Raw genomic sequence first — 18,297 nt, 5'->3', positions numbered from 1 at the left:
AGAGGCTCCAGCTTTGGAGTCACAGCGCATGGCATCCTGGCGTGAGGTCATTGGTGAGTGAACGTGGGCCTGTTCCTGAACCCCAGCCCACCCCGTGCGCTGTATGAGGCTGGGGCGTCGGGGGCTCTGGCTGCACAGAGACTCCTCAGGCAGCAGCTCCGCTCCGCTCATGGCCAGCATACCTGCTCTTCAGCCTGTCTCCTTTGTCCTAGAAACCTGTCCTTGTCAGAAATATCACATTGTTTAGTGCGTCTGTTCTGCTGCCTGCCAGCCACTGTGTCTCAGAACTGGTGGAGAGGAACTGCTGGCCCAGGACGCCTCTCACAGGTTAGTGTGTGTGTGTGTGTGGCTATGAACATACATTCAGAGTCACCACGGATGAGTAAGGTGATAATGGAAACCCCATCATTTCCATGACTGTAAAACTGGGAAATGTATGGAATACTTAATTCTTCGTAAAGAAAAATGTGCAGCAGCTACTTTATGGTTGCAGTGTGCAGAGGACGTGCCACTAAGCAACCCAGGAGAGACGGAGAAAGTGCGATGCTGAGTTCAAGGGCTTCCCGCAGGCGGACACGGGGGAGGCAGGTAGCTAGGATCAGTGTAAACATCTGAGTGAGTGCAGACATGAAATAAATTAAAACGAAGCTATTGCCTATTAAATGGAAGCGTAAATCACAAGTAATTTCCTCTAGCTTTATGAGATGGAGTCTGTCCCCACCAGAATGGCTGTATCCATAGCGGCGGTGGTCAACTGATAAATGTGTCCTTCTGAACTGTCTGTTGTGTCTCCTGATAACTGGATGAAACTGGCAGCATAAAGGAAGAGAGACTCAAGACACATTTAGAGAGACAAATGAAACATTCTGATTATTTTATTTTTTAATCTTCAAATTTTTCTGTCATAAGACAGGAATGCATGATAGAAATGGCTCAACATCTTCACATAAAACACTTGGATTCATTTTCATTCACAAGTTTTTCTAAAAACATCTACAGTTTCATAATCCCACCCACTTCCAACCATAATCACAGATTTAATTGACTGTTAAACAGTAGTTGCCAGCAATAGAGAGCTGGAACGCTTTCTGCGTATTAGTAGTGTCTTTTTGAAACTACCACCCAAGATATCACAAATATCACGAATATAAATTTCATTGTACACAGCAACCCCAAAGGTGACTGATATCCCCAGATACACTCCCTGCTTATCATGGAGAGCGGTATCCCCCAGGTACTTTACAAAATGCTTTTTTCTTCTTCTAGAATTACTTTTTCATCTCCTATTATTTTGCAGGGTCTAGCACATGCTGACCTGATGATTCAATCACCACAGCTAATAGGCAAAAATATATGCCTGATACTGCTGCTGCCCTCTGATAATTATGTATAAACATACTGAAAAATGATGGGTTGCTTGGAGTCTCTCTTGTGAAGAGAACCGCTTTGAGGTTTTTTTCCTGAACAGTTGTAAACAAAAGGAAAGAGATATACACAACATATATCTATACACAGAGATACACACTGAGTATTTTCAATGTGGCACATATCTTCTTATATAGAGAGACACACAGAGGAAGTGTCTACACTCACTCACCCCTTCACACATACCCACACCCTTACATACAGCATCTGAATACAAATGTGGTGAGTGTCCTTGGGCGTTCACGGGAGTCTGTATGTTACCAGATGATGAAATACCTGACTTGTATTACTCCTGAGAAGATAGAAGGGAATGACAGTTCTGAAGCACTTTGGAATGGCACAATCACGTAAACACTTGCATACTTAAGACTTCTGAACTCATCTGAAGTTTCTAAACATGATCTAACAACAACAAAAAGATATCAAAACAATGCAGCAAGTTAAAAAATAAGTCTTTTTATAATCAAAGTATAAACAAATATATAGGAAATGCATATTTGTCAGTAATTATTTTGAAAATAGGAAACACATACTTAAGAAAAACAATCGTCTGACAAAACTTAAAAAAAAAAACAACAAAAAACCAAAACTATCCACTGCATAAAAATACATGCACTGCCCCCAGTAGCAGAGGATAGTCACTCAGAACTGCAAGGCGTAAAGCAACTCCACCAGATAAAATCACCATATATATAGGAAGTCTATTAAGTATGCAATTTATAAAAAATCACTGTGACTATTGTCACACTTCTGTAAAAAAGAATTTGCAATTTGTTATTTTATCCCTCAATCTGTATAAAAATTACAACTAAACCAATGAATTTCAAGCACCAATTTAATCATTTAAACTTACTGTATTAATATTTCTGTTATTGAGGGAACAAATTATGATGAAGGCTAAGCTAAAATTAGCCAAGTTTCGTTTTATAGGCATGTGGTTTTTTTTCTTCCATTCACTTGAAAATGTTTAGGCCAGTAAAGGGATCCTTGGCGGAATCCATTATTTCTGAGCATCAATGGTTTAATATACATTACAAGCTCTTTAACAAACCACTGCTTTCTTAATTCTAAGATAAAATAGATCTGCACACAGGAAATTCAGGGACTGTTCCTCAGTCTGACTTAGAAAAGGCAGCACCTACATAGTAGACTAACAAGCACGTCTGGACGTCTGCTGGCAGCATGAGAAAACGGTGTTATTATTCAGGAAGGCCATACCACTGCTCAGAGCGATACTGAAGTTTTCGTTAACTAAAAAATTTCCACTAGCTATCTGGGGTGGGAGGGTCTCAGTGAGAGTTTTTTTTGGTTTTTGTTTTTCTGATTTTCAGCATCAGGAAAAAAAAAAAGAACAGTCTGAGCCAGTAGATGAACAGATGAGTGACAGTGTTTGTGATGCCTCTGGCTGTTCCTGAAGAAAACCTGTTCAGATAACGAGGGGTTTATTTTTAAATCTATACAACTGCTGTTTTTGTTTCCAGTATTTACATCATACTACTCACATACACAGTAATTTCTGAGACATAATCAATGTTTCAGTCTTTTCCTACTATTAAGTTTGGTTAATTTTCAACACACGTCAAACCGAACCTTTAGGTTGACTGCATTTAAGAGACAGAAGATGAGATTGTTGAAAACAGATTACGTGGAAACCAAAACTCCATCAATAGTGATTCTTCATCACTTCTCGGCATGTTATCTGAACTCTGCTATCACAAGACCACATGCAGTTGAAGGAAAAAGTGAATCGCACTGAAGTCCTGGTGTTAGGACAGGGATGAGGGGTCTTGCTGGTCCCCGGGAAGGGTGGCTTTGCTCTGCTCCTCACTTAGCTCACTGGCTAGCTCTTCATAAACAGGCTCACCGAGGTCTTCGCTGCCCCCCTCACTCTGCTCCTCACTGTGGTCTTCGCTGGGCTCCATGGTCTGTTCCAAGCTGTTCTCCAGAAGTGTGGGAGAACTGCTTATCCGACTTTCTTCTTCAGCTGTCTCGTTTAAGGGCTGGGAAGGAGGCGGAGTGGGGGTATCAGACTGCACCACACTCTCGATGGAAGAGGGAGGGGCTTTGGTGAGTGTAGGATCCGCTAGAGTCTCATTTTGAGGCAAAGGTAACTTTTCCACAAGTTTCCATTGAATGATGCTCATGTCTTTTCCACCAGTTGAAATCAGGTGACTGTCATTATGAGTAAAACTGACATTGGTGACATGGCTGCTGTGGGCACTGTACTTGTGACTGGGAGCCTACGGGAAATAAATCAGACAGCAAAATTAAATTCATTCCCTACATGCCTACTTACAGTAATGGGGGAGACTAGGTTAGGAAGGTCAATTCAGCTTGTGAAACAAGCTAAAAAACCACAAATCATTGACTGAAGAATAAAGCTAGCAGCAATTTCCTTTAAATACCTATTTATGTGTGCCTGGAGAATCCCATGGACGGAGAAGCCTGGTGGGCTGTGATCTATGGGGTCACACAGTCAGACACAACTGAGCGACTTTCACTTTTCACTTTCATGCATTGGAGAAGGAAATGGCAACCCACTCCAGTGTTCTTGCCTGGAGAATCCCGGGGACAGAGGAGCCTGGTGGGCTGCTGCCTATGGGGTCACACAGAGTCGGACATGACTGAAGCGACTTAGCAGCAGCAGAGCATGTGGGAAACAAAGTAACTGGACAGTTGTACTTTTAGACTGTGTTTCAAAAGCGTCTCTTCTGGATGTCAGGTTGGTATACTTGTTAAGAGTTTAGTGACTATTCTACTGAGATGGCAAGGGGAGCATTTACTAGGTTGGTAGGATTATAGATGGTTTAGGAGTCTTATAATGTTGATCGTGTATCAAAAATAAAATATTTTAATATGTTTAGAAGAAATATAAAACTGCTAAGATATAAAAATGAAAAAAAAACACAAACGAGTGACATGTCATCAAGTGTCTTCTCTTTCACCATAATGAGGGAGAGGACGAGCGCTGCCTGCATGGACGCCCACAGATGGCCCTGTTCGCGCTCCCTGTGCACTCTAGCATTATGGAGCGTAATTAGCAGCCCTACAAATACTTTCCCACCATCGACACAACATTATCCCCCAAACAAAGGGCCCTAAATATAACACTAGTCTTTATTACGTTGGTTTTACCTTTGCTTTGGAGCAGGGATACTGAAACAGATGGACTTTGCAAAAGTCATCAGCAACAGCGATCACCTTTCTGTTGTGGGATCGTACCAGCGCATTGATATCTGTCCCATCAGATCCTTCTGGCCAGACACCTTTGATATGGAAACATGGCGGGGGGCGGGGGGTGCAGTGTTAGAAAAATTAGTCTGAAAAATACAAGTGCCACGCTACATATGTTTATTTTAGAAACTTATTAATTTTCATCTGTGTTCAGACTCTTAGCTGCTAAATTTCCCTTATAGATTCTTAGTGCCTCAATACTTCATTCAAATGAAATTTTTTCTGAAATCTAACTAATAATAATTAAACTGAAATAAACTCAAGATTGAAAATTTAAGACTTTAAGACTCAAAGTACTCACTAGTAACCAGCAGGTGGGGCTAATAAATATAGCTTGTCTCAACTGGACAATAATCTCCTCAAAGTTTCTAGCTGGAGGGGAAATTCTTAGTTACTTCTGTACCAGAGTGCAGAAACAACGTGGGCACTAATTCTGCAAAGTGGACTCTGGGCAGTTGAAAATTTACATACTTTTTCACTGCTCCTTTTCAGGCAGGCACTTAAAAAACAAACAAACAAACAAACAAAAAAACAAAACTTTTTCTTTCTTAATGGAAATGCATAGGTCATAATCCACTAGTCTATCACGCTATCCACAGAATTTTCCTGGAACTATTATTTACGTCCAAAAGTCGACACAGCAAATTTAACTGTTCTGAATCATCCTGAGGCCCTGGTGATGTTCAACATGATTAGCACAAATCCCTACTAGACTAAAAATAATATGTAAGAGTTGAGAAGCTGGCCTCCTCTAGTTCAATACTGCTCTAGAGAACAGTTTTTTTTTGGAGGGGGGTTAATTTTGGTAAAGACAAAACACTTAACACATTATTGACCAGGTAATTTTTGCAGAAACTAATGCCTGTGGCCAATGATTTGTTAGGTAAGTGAATACTGAAACATCTCTGGTCAATAACATTTGAGTAACAAAAGATATATTAATATGTCTCTAGTCAATATGTTAATTGGTAATTGACATCTCTTAATAAGTAAATTAAATATTGTTTCATTAAAATAACTAGGTAAGTTACTACCTATTGGCCACTGCTTCAGCTTCACCCAGAATAATGAATTTGTTTACGGACTAGTCAGGATTATTTTAATTTCTTCCAAGATTACTTAGTTGGCTTCTACATCTCTATAGCAGTTAGTTTAGAACAAGTACCTATAATGGATTATTTTTTCTAATGCACACTGCATAAAGAAACATTCAGATCTACCACCAGGGTGGAGAGAGTCCAGCTCTCAGAAGGCAGAGATACACTGATAAGGGAAAAAACCCTCCTATTTTGGGTACTGCTTTAGGTACTGGTGCCATATCCATATAAAGTATTCTAATTACAGAGGATACCATCTCTTTTTAATCCTAACTTTCTCAGAAGGAATCCTACAGTCTTGCAAAGACTGAGAAAATTGTCAAAGGACAGATTTCTAGAAATGTTCAAAATATTGTATTAGGAATGATCTCCACGTTTTATCTTTAAATAACATCCACTGAGAATGCCTTCATATGTCAGCCAATGGTAGTGGGAAAGCTGGACACCCACATGCAAAGGAACAACCAGCTCCTGACAGCCATGCAGAGAAAGAACCCTGGTGCGCTGCTGGCAGGAGTGAAAATGGTGCGGCCACTGTGGAAAGCAGTCCAGCAGTTCCTCAAAAGGTTAACACAGAATTACCATCCGACCCTGCAAATCCACTCGTAGGTATACACCCAAGAGACTGAAAACACGTCTACACTACAGCTTGTATGTTACTGTTCATGCCAGCATTATTTATAATCAACCTAAGCGTCCCTCAACTGGAGATAAAGTGTGGCACAGCTGCACACGGGGGTGTTCAGCCACAGCGAAGTACTGATGCACACTACCACACGAACCCCGAGCACCTTGTGCTGAAGGAAAAAGCCAGTTTTATGAATCACATATTGTATGATTCCATTTATATGAACTGTCCTGAGTATGAGAATCATTAAAAAAAGGAGATCAGTGGTTGCTGGGAGGTTGTGGAAGGGTGAGGTAGGGGAGTGAGTGCTCATGGGCAGAGAATTTCTTTCTGGGTGATGAAAATGGTCTAAAATTCAACAGTGATGATGGCTGCACAATCTGGTGAATATGCTGAAATAACCAAATTGTACACGTGGTATATGGTATGTGATGATTAAGCTGTTATTTTGAAAATGCTTTTTACTAATTTGAAAGCTTCAATTTTCACCTGGAGGAAAAAACGTGAAAGGCAATCTATAATATTATGTAAATGCCTTTCCTTTTTAATTGTCTTATATTTACTAGGGACCAATGGATTCTGTAGAGAACAAACCTTGTATTGGTTCAGTCCTAACGTATTTAACATCTCTGAATTGGACATTAATAGCAGTTAACACGAAAGAACACATGTACTAAATGAAGGAAGTCAGAGAGAGACATACACTATTATGATACCTTATATGTGGAATCTAAAATATGACAAATTGAACCTATCTATGAAACAGAATCAGAGACACACAAAACAGTCGTGGTTGCCAAGGGGACGGGGTGTGAGAGGGCGGGACTGGCAGCATGGGGTTAGCCGATGCAAACTGGCGCGTACAGAATGGATAAACAACAAGGCCCTACTGTGCAGCGTGGGGAACTCTACTAATATCCTGGAACAAACCACAGTGGAAAAGAATATGAAAGAGAATGTACGTGTATGAATAACTGAGTCACTCTGCTAGACAGCCGAAATTAACATTGCAATTCAACTGTACTTCAGTAAGAAATAAAAGAATACATGCAGACTATCTTTCATTTAGAAATGTAAGTATTACACATAAAAACCGCACAAGACCGACTTTTCCCATCAAGTGCAACGTCCTTACCAAAGACTTGGAAGCCTAGCACACAGGTGTATGTCGTCCAATTGATGTCCTTACATTCTGATCGATTCCTCATTAGTTTGCAGCCATGTTCAATGTCCCCTTTAAATTTAGAAACAGGAAGTATATTCATAGTGCTTGTGTACAAATGGATTTGAAAATGCATCTTGATTCAAACTAGCCATGTTTACTTGTATTTATAATCCATACACTCAAACATATTAAGACACAGCTGAAAGGAAAAGAAAGTGTTTACCATGGTTTTAGATCCCTGGGTCAGTAAGATCCCCTGGAGTAGGAAATGGCAAACCACTCCAGTATTCTTGCCTGGAAAACTCCAGGAACAGAGGAGCCTGGCAGGCTACAGTTCATGGGGTTGCAGAGAGTTGAATGCAATGAACATGCACGTAGACACAGAACTGTAAACTTTCCCACCAAAGTTATTCTTTTTTCTTTAAAAAGCATAAATGCCCATCCATTATACTCCTTCCTGTCTCCAGGAAGAGCTGTTAAATACAGAACCATCCAGACCAGGGATCAGTCTCCCTGAGTAATTCTCATGACATTTGAATGAACTGATTACTTTCTTTGAGATTCTCAGTCCTTGGCCAGCTTCGAGTAGCATGTGCTTTGTCAGGTTAGAGGGGCCACTGTGCAGCGTTGCACATTTCAGACTTCATGGAGCCCGCTCTTTACGACCCCGACAGACACACCTCAGCTGTATGTGAGCATTCATACTTACAGTACAGGATCTCATAGTCTCCCGAGTTAGACATTATATACTTGTTATCTGGGGACCAGTCAAGGTGTGTGATATAGCTGGAATGTCCCTAGAAAGTAACACATCAATCATTAGAGTTCTGAATGAATGATAAGTAGTCAAACAGTTAATCAAGACTGTCTTCTCGGTAGCCATTCACTGGGAGTTCCTGGAGTAGAGCAGTATCACGGCCTCTGGAACTAAATGAGGCTTATGGTTTGGAACAGGTCTTTGGTTGGGAGCCAGAACTGTGGGACTGAAGAGAACTGACCACAGTGGGAAGGGTAAGCACTCGCAACCTGGGAGTATCCTGCTGGTGCCTCCACCTGGATGCCATCCCCGAGCACTACCGGTGCTACACCAGGGAAGACAGTCTCGGAAGGCGCTGAAACAGACACTACAACCTCGGGCCTTATTTCAAGTCACTAGTGGCCCTAATTAGAGTGACTTCATTTTTGAGAATGAAATCTTGGTTCCAGGTTGTATACAAGAAGAGTACAATTTTCCTGGTCTGTTTCTTGAGTACCCATGGCATGTGGAGATCTAAAAAAACCCCTATCTCCAAAGAAGATGCTGGGGAAAAAGTTCCCCAATAGCACACTCCCTCTGATCAACTAGATCCAATAATTAATCATCTGACTATACAAAAAGACAGATCTTTTTCTGCTTAGGTTTTACTAACACTGGGAATTCAAATAAAAAAATTACTGAAGTGCCATATTACGCTGGCTTCACATGTAAGCATTTGATGATTTTCAATAAACTACTGCAGATAAATCACACAGGTCTTACAGTTTACACTAAAGCCAACAGAGACTCAAAATCACTTATCTCCTATGCTCTGTATTAAAACACTTATTAATAATTTTGATTGTACTTTTTGCATTACTAGCTTTCTGCTCACATGGTTTTTATTTTTAAAGTTAATAAATTCAGGGGCTCCCCTGGTGGCACAGTGGTAAAGAATCCACCTGGCAATGCAGGAGTCATGGGTTCGATCCCTGATCTTGGAAGACCCACATGCCTCGGAGCAACTAAACCCATGTGCCGCAACTACTGAGCCTGTGCTCTAGAACCCGGGAATCGCAATTACTGAAGCCTACGAGGCCTAGACCCTGTGCTCCATCCACAAGAGAAGCCACTGCAGCGAGAAGCCCGAGCACTGCAACAAAGAACAGCAGCCGGCAGCCACAATTAGAAGAAAGCCCGTGCAGCAACGAAGACCCAGCACAGCCGAAAAGAAATTTTTTTAAAAAAGTTAATAAATTCAAAATACTTTTTAATGACTTACACAAAGTATTTTAATTATTCCAGGAGCCTTCAGCAGTTCAGTGACATGTCTTAAAACCTCCCTGGCACTATAATCCACCACAGTGCTGCATGGAAAATACCCAAATTTATACATCTAAATGAATTTACGTGAATTTGAGAACCATGAAGCTTCCTGAAGTCACTGGAGGTTAGGTGGTATGTCAGCAAACAGGTTAGGAATTACTTGCTAGGCATGTGGGAAGACCTCCCAACTTTACAAGAAATCAATGCCAGTAAGATATATACGGTTTGTGGATATTTTCTGAATATGGCCCAGGAGGACGGGGTCACACAGATCTTTTTCACAGGGTTCATCAATCTGGTGCCTGGCTGGCATCCAGAGAAGCCAAGCTTCTAAGATAAGAACACTGGCACTATGTGAATGAAGGATTTAACTAATCACGGCAAAGTACTGTCCTCCAGGAAGCATTCCTCCTAACACAGTGCTTAAAAATACTGTTTGAATCTCTCTGAAGAGACTTTAATAGTATTACTTAGAAAAGAATCAAAAGCACTGTATGGATAATAACATTCATTTAATTCACATCTGTGTTGGACACGATGTATTTAGATGGTAAAAAAAATCTAAGTATCAAGTATTTTCAGAAAGAACTTTAGTAGGAAAAGCCCCCAAATTTAGAAAGCTATCAATTCATACTAGAAAACAAAGTATTTTTTTTCCCCTGATATGGAGTCCAATAAAGAAGCAAAGATGAGATGCGACTTTCAGCTAGGAATCTATGATGCTGCCTTCCCAGATTCCACTTCAGAGTGTCCTTGTCTCATCTAATTCACAGGCCATTAAAGATACATGCATACATACATTGGGGGAAGACCCCCTCAAATGTCCCCCCATAGGCAAGACATGGTTGGGAGCAAATAAGTATGCCTCCCAGAAGAGAAACACGAGTCCTCTAAGCTGCTATGTTCATTAGTGCCTTTCAGCAGCTGATGGTGTAACCACAGTAACCACCGCAAGCGATGGTGCCTGAGAATACACTCTGGAAAAGTCTGAAATATTTCAGCTAAATCGTTTGTTAATCACACAGAATGTCATCACCTGCATCAGTGCTTTGCAACCCTGGCTGTAGATTAATATCACCTGACGAGTTTTCAAAAAAGTACCAAGGCCTTGAGTTCATAGGGCACTAAATTTTTCCTAAGTAGGTGTCCAGGTGGATGCTGGGGGGTAGGGTGCCACGGCAAGTCTGACAATGAAGCAGATTTGTAACAGGGGGCTTTCTTGGTTTGGATATTCGAAAAGCTCGTGGCAGTTTTTCAACAGGTGCCAAGTGTTGAGGGATCTGATTCTCAGCGAGCCCAATGACACTCCCCAAAGAATCAATTTTCTATTATTTAACAGATCCTGACTGGTGGTAAAGAACTTTCCTACCAATTCAGGAGACATAAGAGACACAGGTTCCCCTGGGTGGGGAAGATCCCCTGGAGGCAACCCACTCCAGTATTCTTGCCTGGACAATTCCACAGACAGAGGAACTTGGCAGGCTACAGTCCACAGGGTCGCAAAGGGTCAAGACACGACTGAAGCAACTTAGCAGGTGTCCCCTCACTATCTAGGGCAGTGACATCCAACGGACCTTTCTTCTTGCAGTGATGGGAACGTGTGTATCTGTGCAGTCCAATGCAGCAGCAGCCAGCACCTGAGGCTCCTGAGTACTCAAAATGTGGCCAGTGCTCCCAAGGAACTGAACTGTAGTTAATGTCATAAAGTTGTGGCTGGTAGCCGTGCCCACTGTTTCTCTACTGATTTGAAATACCTCTTGTATTATCTAGTAAATTTCCATATAAACGGAGATCTGTTTTTGGACTCCCTTCTCTGTTCCATCAGTCTATCTACCTATTCTCAGCCAACTGTGATAGTTTTATAATGTGGAAAATCTCAGATGAACTTTAGAACCATTTTATCAAGCTCATAAATATCATGAAAATTTAAGGAAGAGCGCATCAAATTTAGAGACTAATTTGTAGAGAACAGTATTTGTCAAGTCTTTTCTTCCAGAAATACGTTATGTCTATTTTTCAGTTCTTAGTTTGTATTTCAGCCATGTTTCACATAGCTTCCTGTGCTTTTCTTGCTAAGTCTATTCTCAAAGCATCTACAGTTTTTGTTATTATTGCAATTAGGATTTTTTTCCCCATTACATTTTTGATGTGCTTTGCTGGTTTGAGAGAAAGTGAATTTCCAGAGGATCAGCCTTTCTAACTCAATCTTCAGAGGGTAGATATGTAAAGTATATTTATTCATTCCACTATCTCTCCTTTTCAGTGCCCAGCTAAAACCCTGTATTTGCTAACCTCTTCTGCAGTTATGGGTGGCAGAAGTCACTGCGTGGGGCTACTAGGGAAACTTTAGAACTGACTTAGGAGAAAGAATGTCTTTTTTCCCCTTGCTCTGATTCTTCCTGGAACCAGGACATGATGACTGGAATTCCAGCAGCACCATACTGAGGATGATGGGAATAGAAAGAAGAATCCTGAGTCCCTGGTGACTTCTTTTAAATGAGAACATAACCCCCATTTGTTTAAGCCACAAATGATTACAATAGAATTCCTGTTACAGTAATATTGAAATATATACAGCATTAGTGTTATGGGTAATTTTCTTGGTGATTTCCAGGTAGACAGTTTAAAAGTCTTTTACTCTTCTCTTTGTATATATATTTTCATTTACCAGAATCCTGACCAAAAAAGAAACATTTACCAGCAATTCTTACCTATTTGTAATGCTTTTTTTAGTACATCACTGCAACTTGAATACACACTCTCTCTCCTGGGCTCAAATCTTGGAGTAGCGGTGTTAAAAGGCATGCAGGAATTTGAGTCAAACAGAAAGCTACTAAGTTGGCACTCAGGGACAGTTTCAGCTGCTTGCTTATAATTTAGTAGAGGGACACTTCCTAAAGTTCTAAGCCCAGTATGTTTCTGAAGCTATAGGGTCACTTAAATGTTAACTAGTAACAACAGGAAATACTGGAAACAAAATAGAAAACAGCATTTGTGTTTGGAACTTCGAGAGTAGGTCCAGTTGCCACATTTAAAACCTTTACAGTAATCCTATAAAAGTAGGAACTATTATAATCTCCAATTTTAAGAATTAAGATTCAGAAATTAACTTGCCTAAAGTTGCAACCTAGAAAGTGGCCAGGCAGCATTAGCCCAACCTTTTCTCTGTCCTATATCATAGCAGACAACAGATAAAAGCAGACATGAGGTTATAAGACCAGCTGGTGGAAGCAGACAGCAAGGAGAAGTGAGAGCTGGAAGCAAAGCACAGAACAGAAGATAATTAGAAAAGCAGAGTAGTTGAGCCTTTCATTATAGCCTCAAAAAGTATCATAAAATTCCACAGTTCTTAAAGATATTTCAACATAATACTTTCATATGCTCTAAAGATACAAGCTGTCTAACTGGAGAAGGCTAAATCAGGGTCATGCAATTGATAAACCTGCCTCTTCTCAACCCTTCCAAGGTCATCTCACTGCCAGGGTCACACGCTGTTCTTTCTGCATCAGGTGCTGAGCTGTAAGAGCAGAGCACACTAACACACATATAAACAGATCTGAGGCATTTTTGTACCTCGAGAAGTCTGCTCTACTAAGAGTCAGGAGAACAGGGTTCAGGCCCCAGATCAGCCACTATGTCAAGATGCGATCAGGACAAGCCACTTACCTTCTCTGAAGACTGAAACTCAGGCTCTTGGTCTGTAAAATGAGGTCTGAGCTAACGTTCTACTGTATAATTTTATGATTCCACAAGATTACATTATATTTGATAATACTCTACTTATTAAGACATGGACTTTTAAAAACAGGCTGGGGTAAAAAATAATTAAGAAAATTCTGGTGCCCGGTAGGGTAAACTTAAGTAATCTGCAAATCCCTTTCAGTGGAACATTTGATCATGCTATATACAATGATACACTATTACTCTACTATTCCATATCCCAATTATTAAGATAATAAATTGATTAAAAGATGTAATTTAAATAAATTAATGGATACCGATTCATAATTTTTGTCAAAGTCAATAAAAATATTTTGGGTAAATTATAAAATTACAAGATTGCTTATAGATCAGTTTATTGCCTGGTTTTGGCACATGGTACAAAATATGCTCCCTCCTCAAGAAAAAAGAAAATAAACCAAAAAAGGCAGTAAGTCTCTTCTCTGAATAGTAAATGGCCTGGGTTTTACTTATGTATTTGCTTTTAAAAACTCGTTCTTTTATTCATTACCCTAAAACTCTTCTGTGGTAAAGACTGTTGAAGAATCTGTCCTACTAACTCATCAAGTAATTTGCTAATCCTAAATTGATTGCTAACATGATACCAAACCACCTCATTTTCTATAAAAACCATAGTTAACATATATTGAGTACATTTATTTGCCAAACACTATTACAAGTATTTATATGCCTTGTTTCAATCCAGTGAAGTAGAAAGCACTACTAAATTCACTTTATAAATGAGAAAACTGAAGTAGAAGGTTTTAAATAACTTGCCCAAGGTCACACTTGAGTAGTGAAATGAGAGTTAAAATCCAGGTAGTTTAATCCAAAGTTTATCCCCATAACCACTATGCTATATCTCCTGCCTTTTTCGTTCTGTCCTCAGTTTGAATATGTACTTTTAGAGGACAATGAACAAATCTCAGGCGTGTTCCCAGTGCCTGGAACGCTTCCAGAGTTAGCAAACTGCCTGCGATGAGACACATACTCAGTATGTCTGTAACTGAACCTAAATTTCATCTTACAATGATAAAACTAATCAATCAGAAATGCAATAAACTAAAGAAAGTGTGCTTCTATTCTTCATATAAATTATGTTCTGTTTAGTGCTACAGAGGTCACATGAAAATGAAACTGCAGTGTCGAGGATGGGTAGGATCATGGGACACTGAGCTTAAAACCTGAGAGATACCCTTCCATTCCTGACTCACTTCATCTTAAAGAAGCATTATTTTCTAAGAATTTCCTAAGGATATAGCTTTGATATCAGAAACTGCATTAAAACTAGCAGAGAGAGACAAGTATTAAACTTTCATCAAAGAAGAAATCTTTCTAGAACTTCAAGGGCACTGCAAAATTCTGCTGTCAGGTAATGTCAATTTTCAAAGATAGAGACCGAAGTTTCAATCTGCTAAGTTTAAAGGTGATACATCAATGCAAACATTTAACTCTTTTTACGAAGTGAAATTTTCCAACAATTTTATAGGTCAATTTATTTCCCTTCACTACTTACAGTGCACTTTCCATGTCTGCTATACTTTCTTCCATTTTCTGAGACTGCATAGAGGTAAATGAAGTTGTCATGAGATCCTACAGCCAGGAGGGTGCCATCTAGAATGCAACAGGAAAAAAATGTGGAACAGAGAAATACACTGACAGGTTTATTTACCATCACTTTACTGGACTGATACCAAATGACATTTTACAAATGTTGTTAAATCTCATCAAATTAATTATTATTTGGTATTTAATGAATGACTTCTTCCATCACTAAACATACTTGAAACCAAATGGTCATCTAGTCAAGTGCACAATCCCTTCTGGGAAATGCTCCATGGGCCTTGGACTCGGACCTTAGCTTCACCTCCTTCTAGTTAGCTACAGACTAGGCCCAAGGAGCTTAACCTGGTTTTATACGTTTAAGTATACAGGATTCATATAGCAAGCTGAGTGTACAACTGTTCATTTCAACTGAGGACATGTGATCTCTCCAGTTATGGGGTAGGCTCTCTTGGGAAGGGACCGTGTTCTCTTCTATCGTCTCCTCCACTGTAATCACATAACAGACGGTCAATAAAGTTCATTTGATCTTGGGGTTTTAAATGCTACATTTGAGCAGTTATTTGCTATTATAGCACTGAAAAAAGCCAAACTAAAACAGAAAAGGTAACCTTTTCTTCTTCAGAATAACTCTTGCCAAGCTTACACCTCAAAGCAAACACTTTTCCTTCCTTGTTCAACAGAGAGAAGAGCATTCTCAGCTTCCTTTGAAATGACTTAGAAGCCATCAAAAAGATCATTTCGATTTCACACTGATCCAACAACTACTGGAATATATTTCCGAATATAAGAAAATGTCACTTGAACTGTGTGGATTAAAACCATATTAATACAGGGAAAAAGGTCTTGGAAACTTAATAAATATTCTGAATAAAATAGAAAAGAATTATTCAAAGTAGCTAAATGAATTGATCACATTCTTGTAACGAGTTGCTGGGTATTTTATCTAATTAACAAACCCATCATTCCTATGTAAACAGTGAAAAGCAAACTAGAGAGATTTTTTAAAGAACATGAAGGGCCTATAAAATTTGTATTCTTTGAATATTATTATAATTTGTTTTATATCCTCTTATATACAAAGAAAAGATTGCTAAATTTATTAACATTCAGCCTAATACCTATTCAAAATTCTAAGTAGGTGTAGTTCAAAAAAAAAAAGGTATTTGATTGCTCTGTATTCTGCTTTCAACTGCAAATGCAGTTTTAACAGTTTGTTCTAAATTTATGTTTGCTTGATGATTTAGAATACTGTTTAACTTTAGCAGATCTTTTGCAGTTTCTTACAGTAGAATTAAACCTACTGTTGGGGTAACATATTCAATACTTAGCAACTTTAGAGAGCAGAGAAAAAAGTAGTCAGCATTATTGGACGTGAAAATATGCAATTACTGAGAAAAGCCGTAAATAAATGCCCCCGGGAGTGGGAGTAAATCTGCCTACCTATTGAGTATCGCATCACCGAGAGCTGCTCATTTCCGTCTGTGTGGATAGAAACTAGATCTCTGGTTTCTGCATCCAGAACAAACCACCTGTTAAGAAGTAAAAAATCAAAAATTTCCTCAGACATTAGCATTTATAGAAAAAAAAAATGGTTGCTGACTTTTTTCTCCTTTTAAAAAGAAATTTTAAATAATGCCCTAAAGCTGGACATGTTACCCTTTTCTAGTGAAGGATGAATTCATTTTGCAAAATGTTACTAGATGCAATATACTTATATGTATGGGCCTAGGCATGTTCGCATTTCTATTTAGGTATTCACTGAATACCAAGGGTGTCTCTTTGAGAGGCACTGTCCAAATAGAAAATGACAAGATGATCAGTGTTTTTGAAAATTACACTAGAGCCAGGGAAAAGGAAATGAGCTAATTAAAACAAAGCACAGGATTCATGTTGATGTATGGCAAAACCAATACAATATTGTAAAGTAATTAGCGTCCAATTAAAACAAATTTATATTAAAAAAATAAAACAAAGCACAATTAAGTGCTAATCTCATCGACGGTGACTACGTATAGTAGGAGGAACTCAAGGAAAATGAATAGCACAGAAATTGAACAGCATAAAAATGAACAGGCATAGAAAAACCTTTAGGGAGGATGTATCAGTAGAATGTGGGTTGAGCTGCACCTTGAGGGTGAATTACAGGCAGTTCATGCAGGAGGAGTGACAGCTGCACTGCCATGGAGGCAGAAGCAGCATGGAGAGTGTGACGGCGGGAGGGAAAGGCACGCCATTCATTTGGTGAGATTTCAAAGGGACCAGCAGGGGGCACTGTACCTCTCCAATAACCCCAACACCAGCATAGGCAACCGCTTAAGTTCTCTGAAAAGCAGTTTTTCAATCACATTTATAGGAAAAGTCAAAATGTAAAAGGCCTCTTGATAGGTAAAACAATGATTTATATCCAACTACATACTAAGTGACTCTCATCAGACCCTCTTCTAAGAGCAGGGTGAGATACGGGGTACAAAGCAAAGGCTGGGAACTAAGGAAGGACAACTAAAGGACAGACAGAGGACAGGAGCAGGTTAGACAGCAGGCACAGTTAGTTGGAGGAGCTCAGAGTTGAGACTGCCTGGCTCAGATCAGGCACTAAATAAATATTTACAGAATGGACAAATGAACAAATATAAAATGTCTCAAACATGACAGATGCTGTTTTAGTAAGAATTATGTAACTGAAATGCAGTGCAGGAAGAAATGGTTGGAGTGGGAAGAATGGGACAAAATTAGAAAAATAAAATCACTATCTTAATTTCATGGAACTGAATGGGACAAATGAGCAGCAAGTTTTGTTCTTAATTACTCAGATGGGAAAAGTTCCACTAAATTCAATAGCAGGAGTCATAATGACAGTTCCTTTTAATCTTGAAGCATTATAATAAGTATCTGAAAAGAGACCACTATTCCTTCAAATAACTTGTGAGTTATGGGTTGAAATTTCTAGGTACTAAACTAATAATTCTGCCTTTTACTCAGGTAAGAGAAATAGCTTCTATTTGTAAATATCCAAGTTTATGAAAAGCCAATCAGCAGGAAACTGGCACTTTGAAGCCCTGGGCTCATGGTTTGATCATTTTTACTTCAAAGGTGCATAAGGAACATACTTTACTGCAATTGGACAGTACGCAGAGATTACAGGTTTCTTCTGAGAGTGTAATTCATTCATCAATTTTTATGGCTGCCACCATGAAACTACTCTTTAGCCAAGAAATGCCAAAGCTGATGCCAAGTGAAGGAACAAATTATAATTCCTTTTCAGAGTAAGGGAACAAAATATTCCAACTTAAGAGTGAACAGACATGCCTGAAGAACAATGAGACACAACACTGCTCTGTGGGCTTTAAGTTTGTAATGAGTTGACGTAAACACTTCACTATACTTAGGCATTTAAAATTAC

General features: G+C 39.3%; 1 protein-coding gene across 7 annotated transcripts in view; it reads right to left on the bottom strand.

The window, feature by feature from the left end:
* Positions 1-864: 864 nt before the first annotated feature.
* EML4 (EMAP like 4) overlaps positions 865-18,297 on the bottom strand; it is a 153,756-nt gene continuing 136,323 nt past the window's right edge. For all 7 annotated transcript variants that reach the window (XM_055539916.1, XM_055539919.1, XM_055539921.1 and 4 more), the window contains 6 exons: positions 16,338-16,426; positions 14,848-14,945; positions 8,259-8,346; positions 7,520-7,618; positions 4,561-4,691; positions 865-3,665 (listed from right to left, as the gene is read on the bottom strand). In XM_055539916.1, the coding sequence (XP_055395891.1) occupies positions 3,192-3,665; positions 4,561-4,691; positions 7,520-7,618; positions 8,259-8,346; positions 14,848-14,945; positions 16,338-16,426 (979 nt within the window). In that variant the 3' untranslated portion in view covers positions 865-3,191. The remainder of the gene's footprint in view (positions 3,666-4,560; positions 4,692-7,519; positions 7,619-8,258; positions 8,347-14,847; positions 14,946-16,337; positions 16,427-18,297) is intronic.

This window comes from Bubalus kerabau, chromosome 11 (genome assembly GCF_029407905.1).
Source record: "Bubalus kerabau isolate K-KA32 ecotype Philippines breed swamp buffalo chromosome 11, PCC_UOA_SB_1v2, whole genome shotgun sequence".
In the NCBI taxonomy this organism is placed as follows: domain Eukaryota; kingdom Metazoa; phylum Chordata; class Mammalia; order Artiodactyla; family Bovidae; genus Bubalus; species Bubalus kerabau.
The sequence above is the reverse complement of the archived record's forward strand: the minus strand, read 5'-3'. Positions and strand labels throughout refer to the sequence as shown.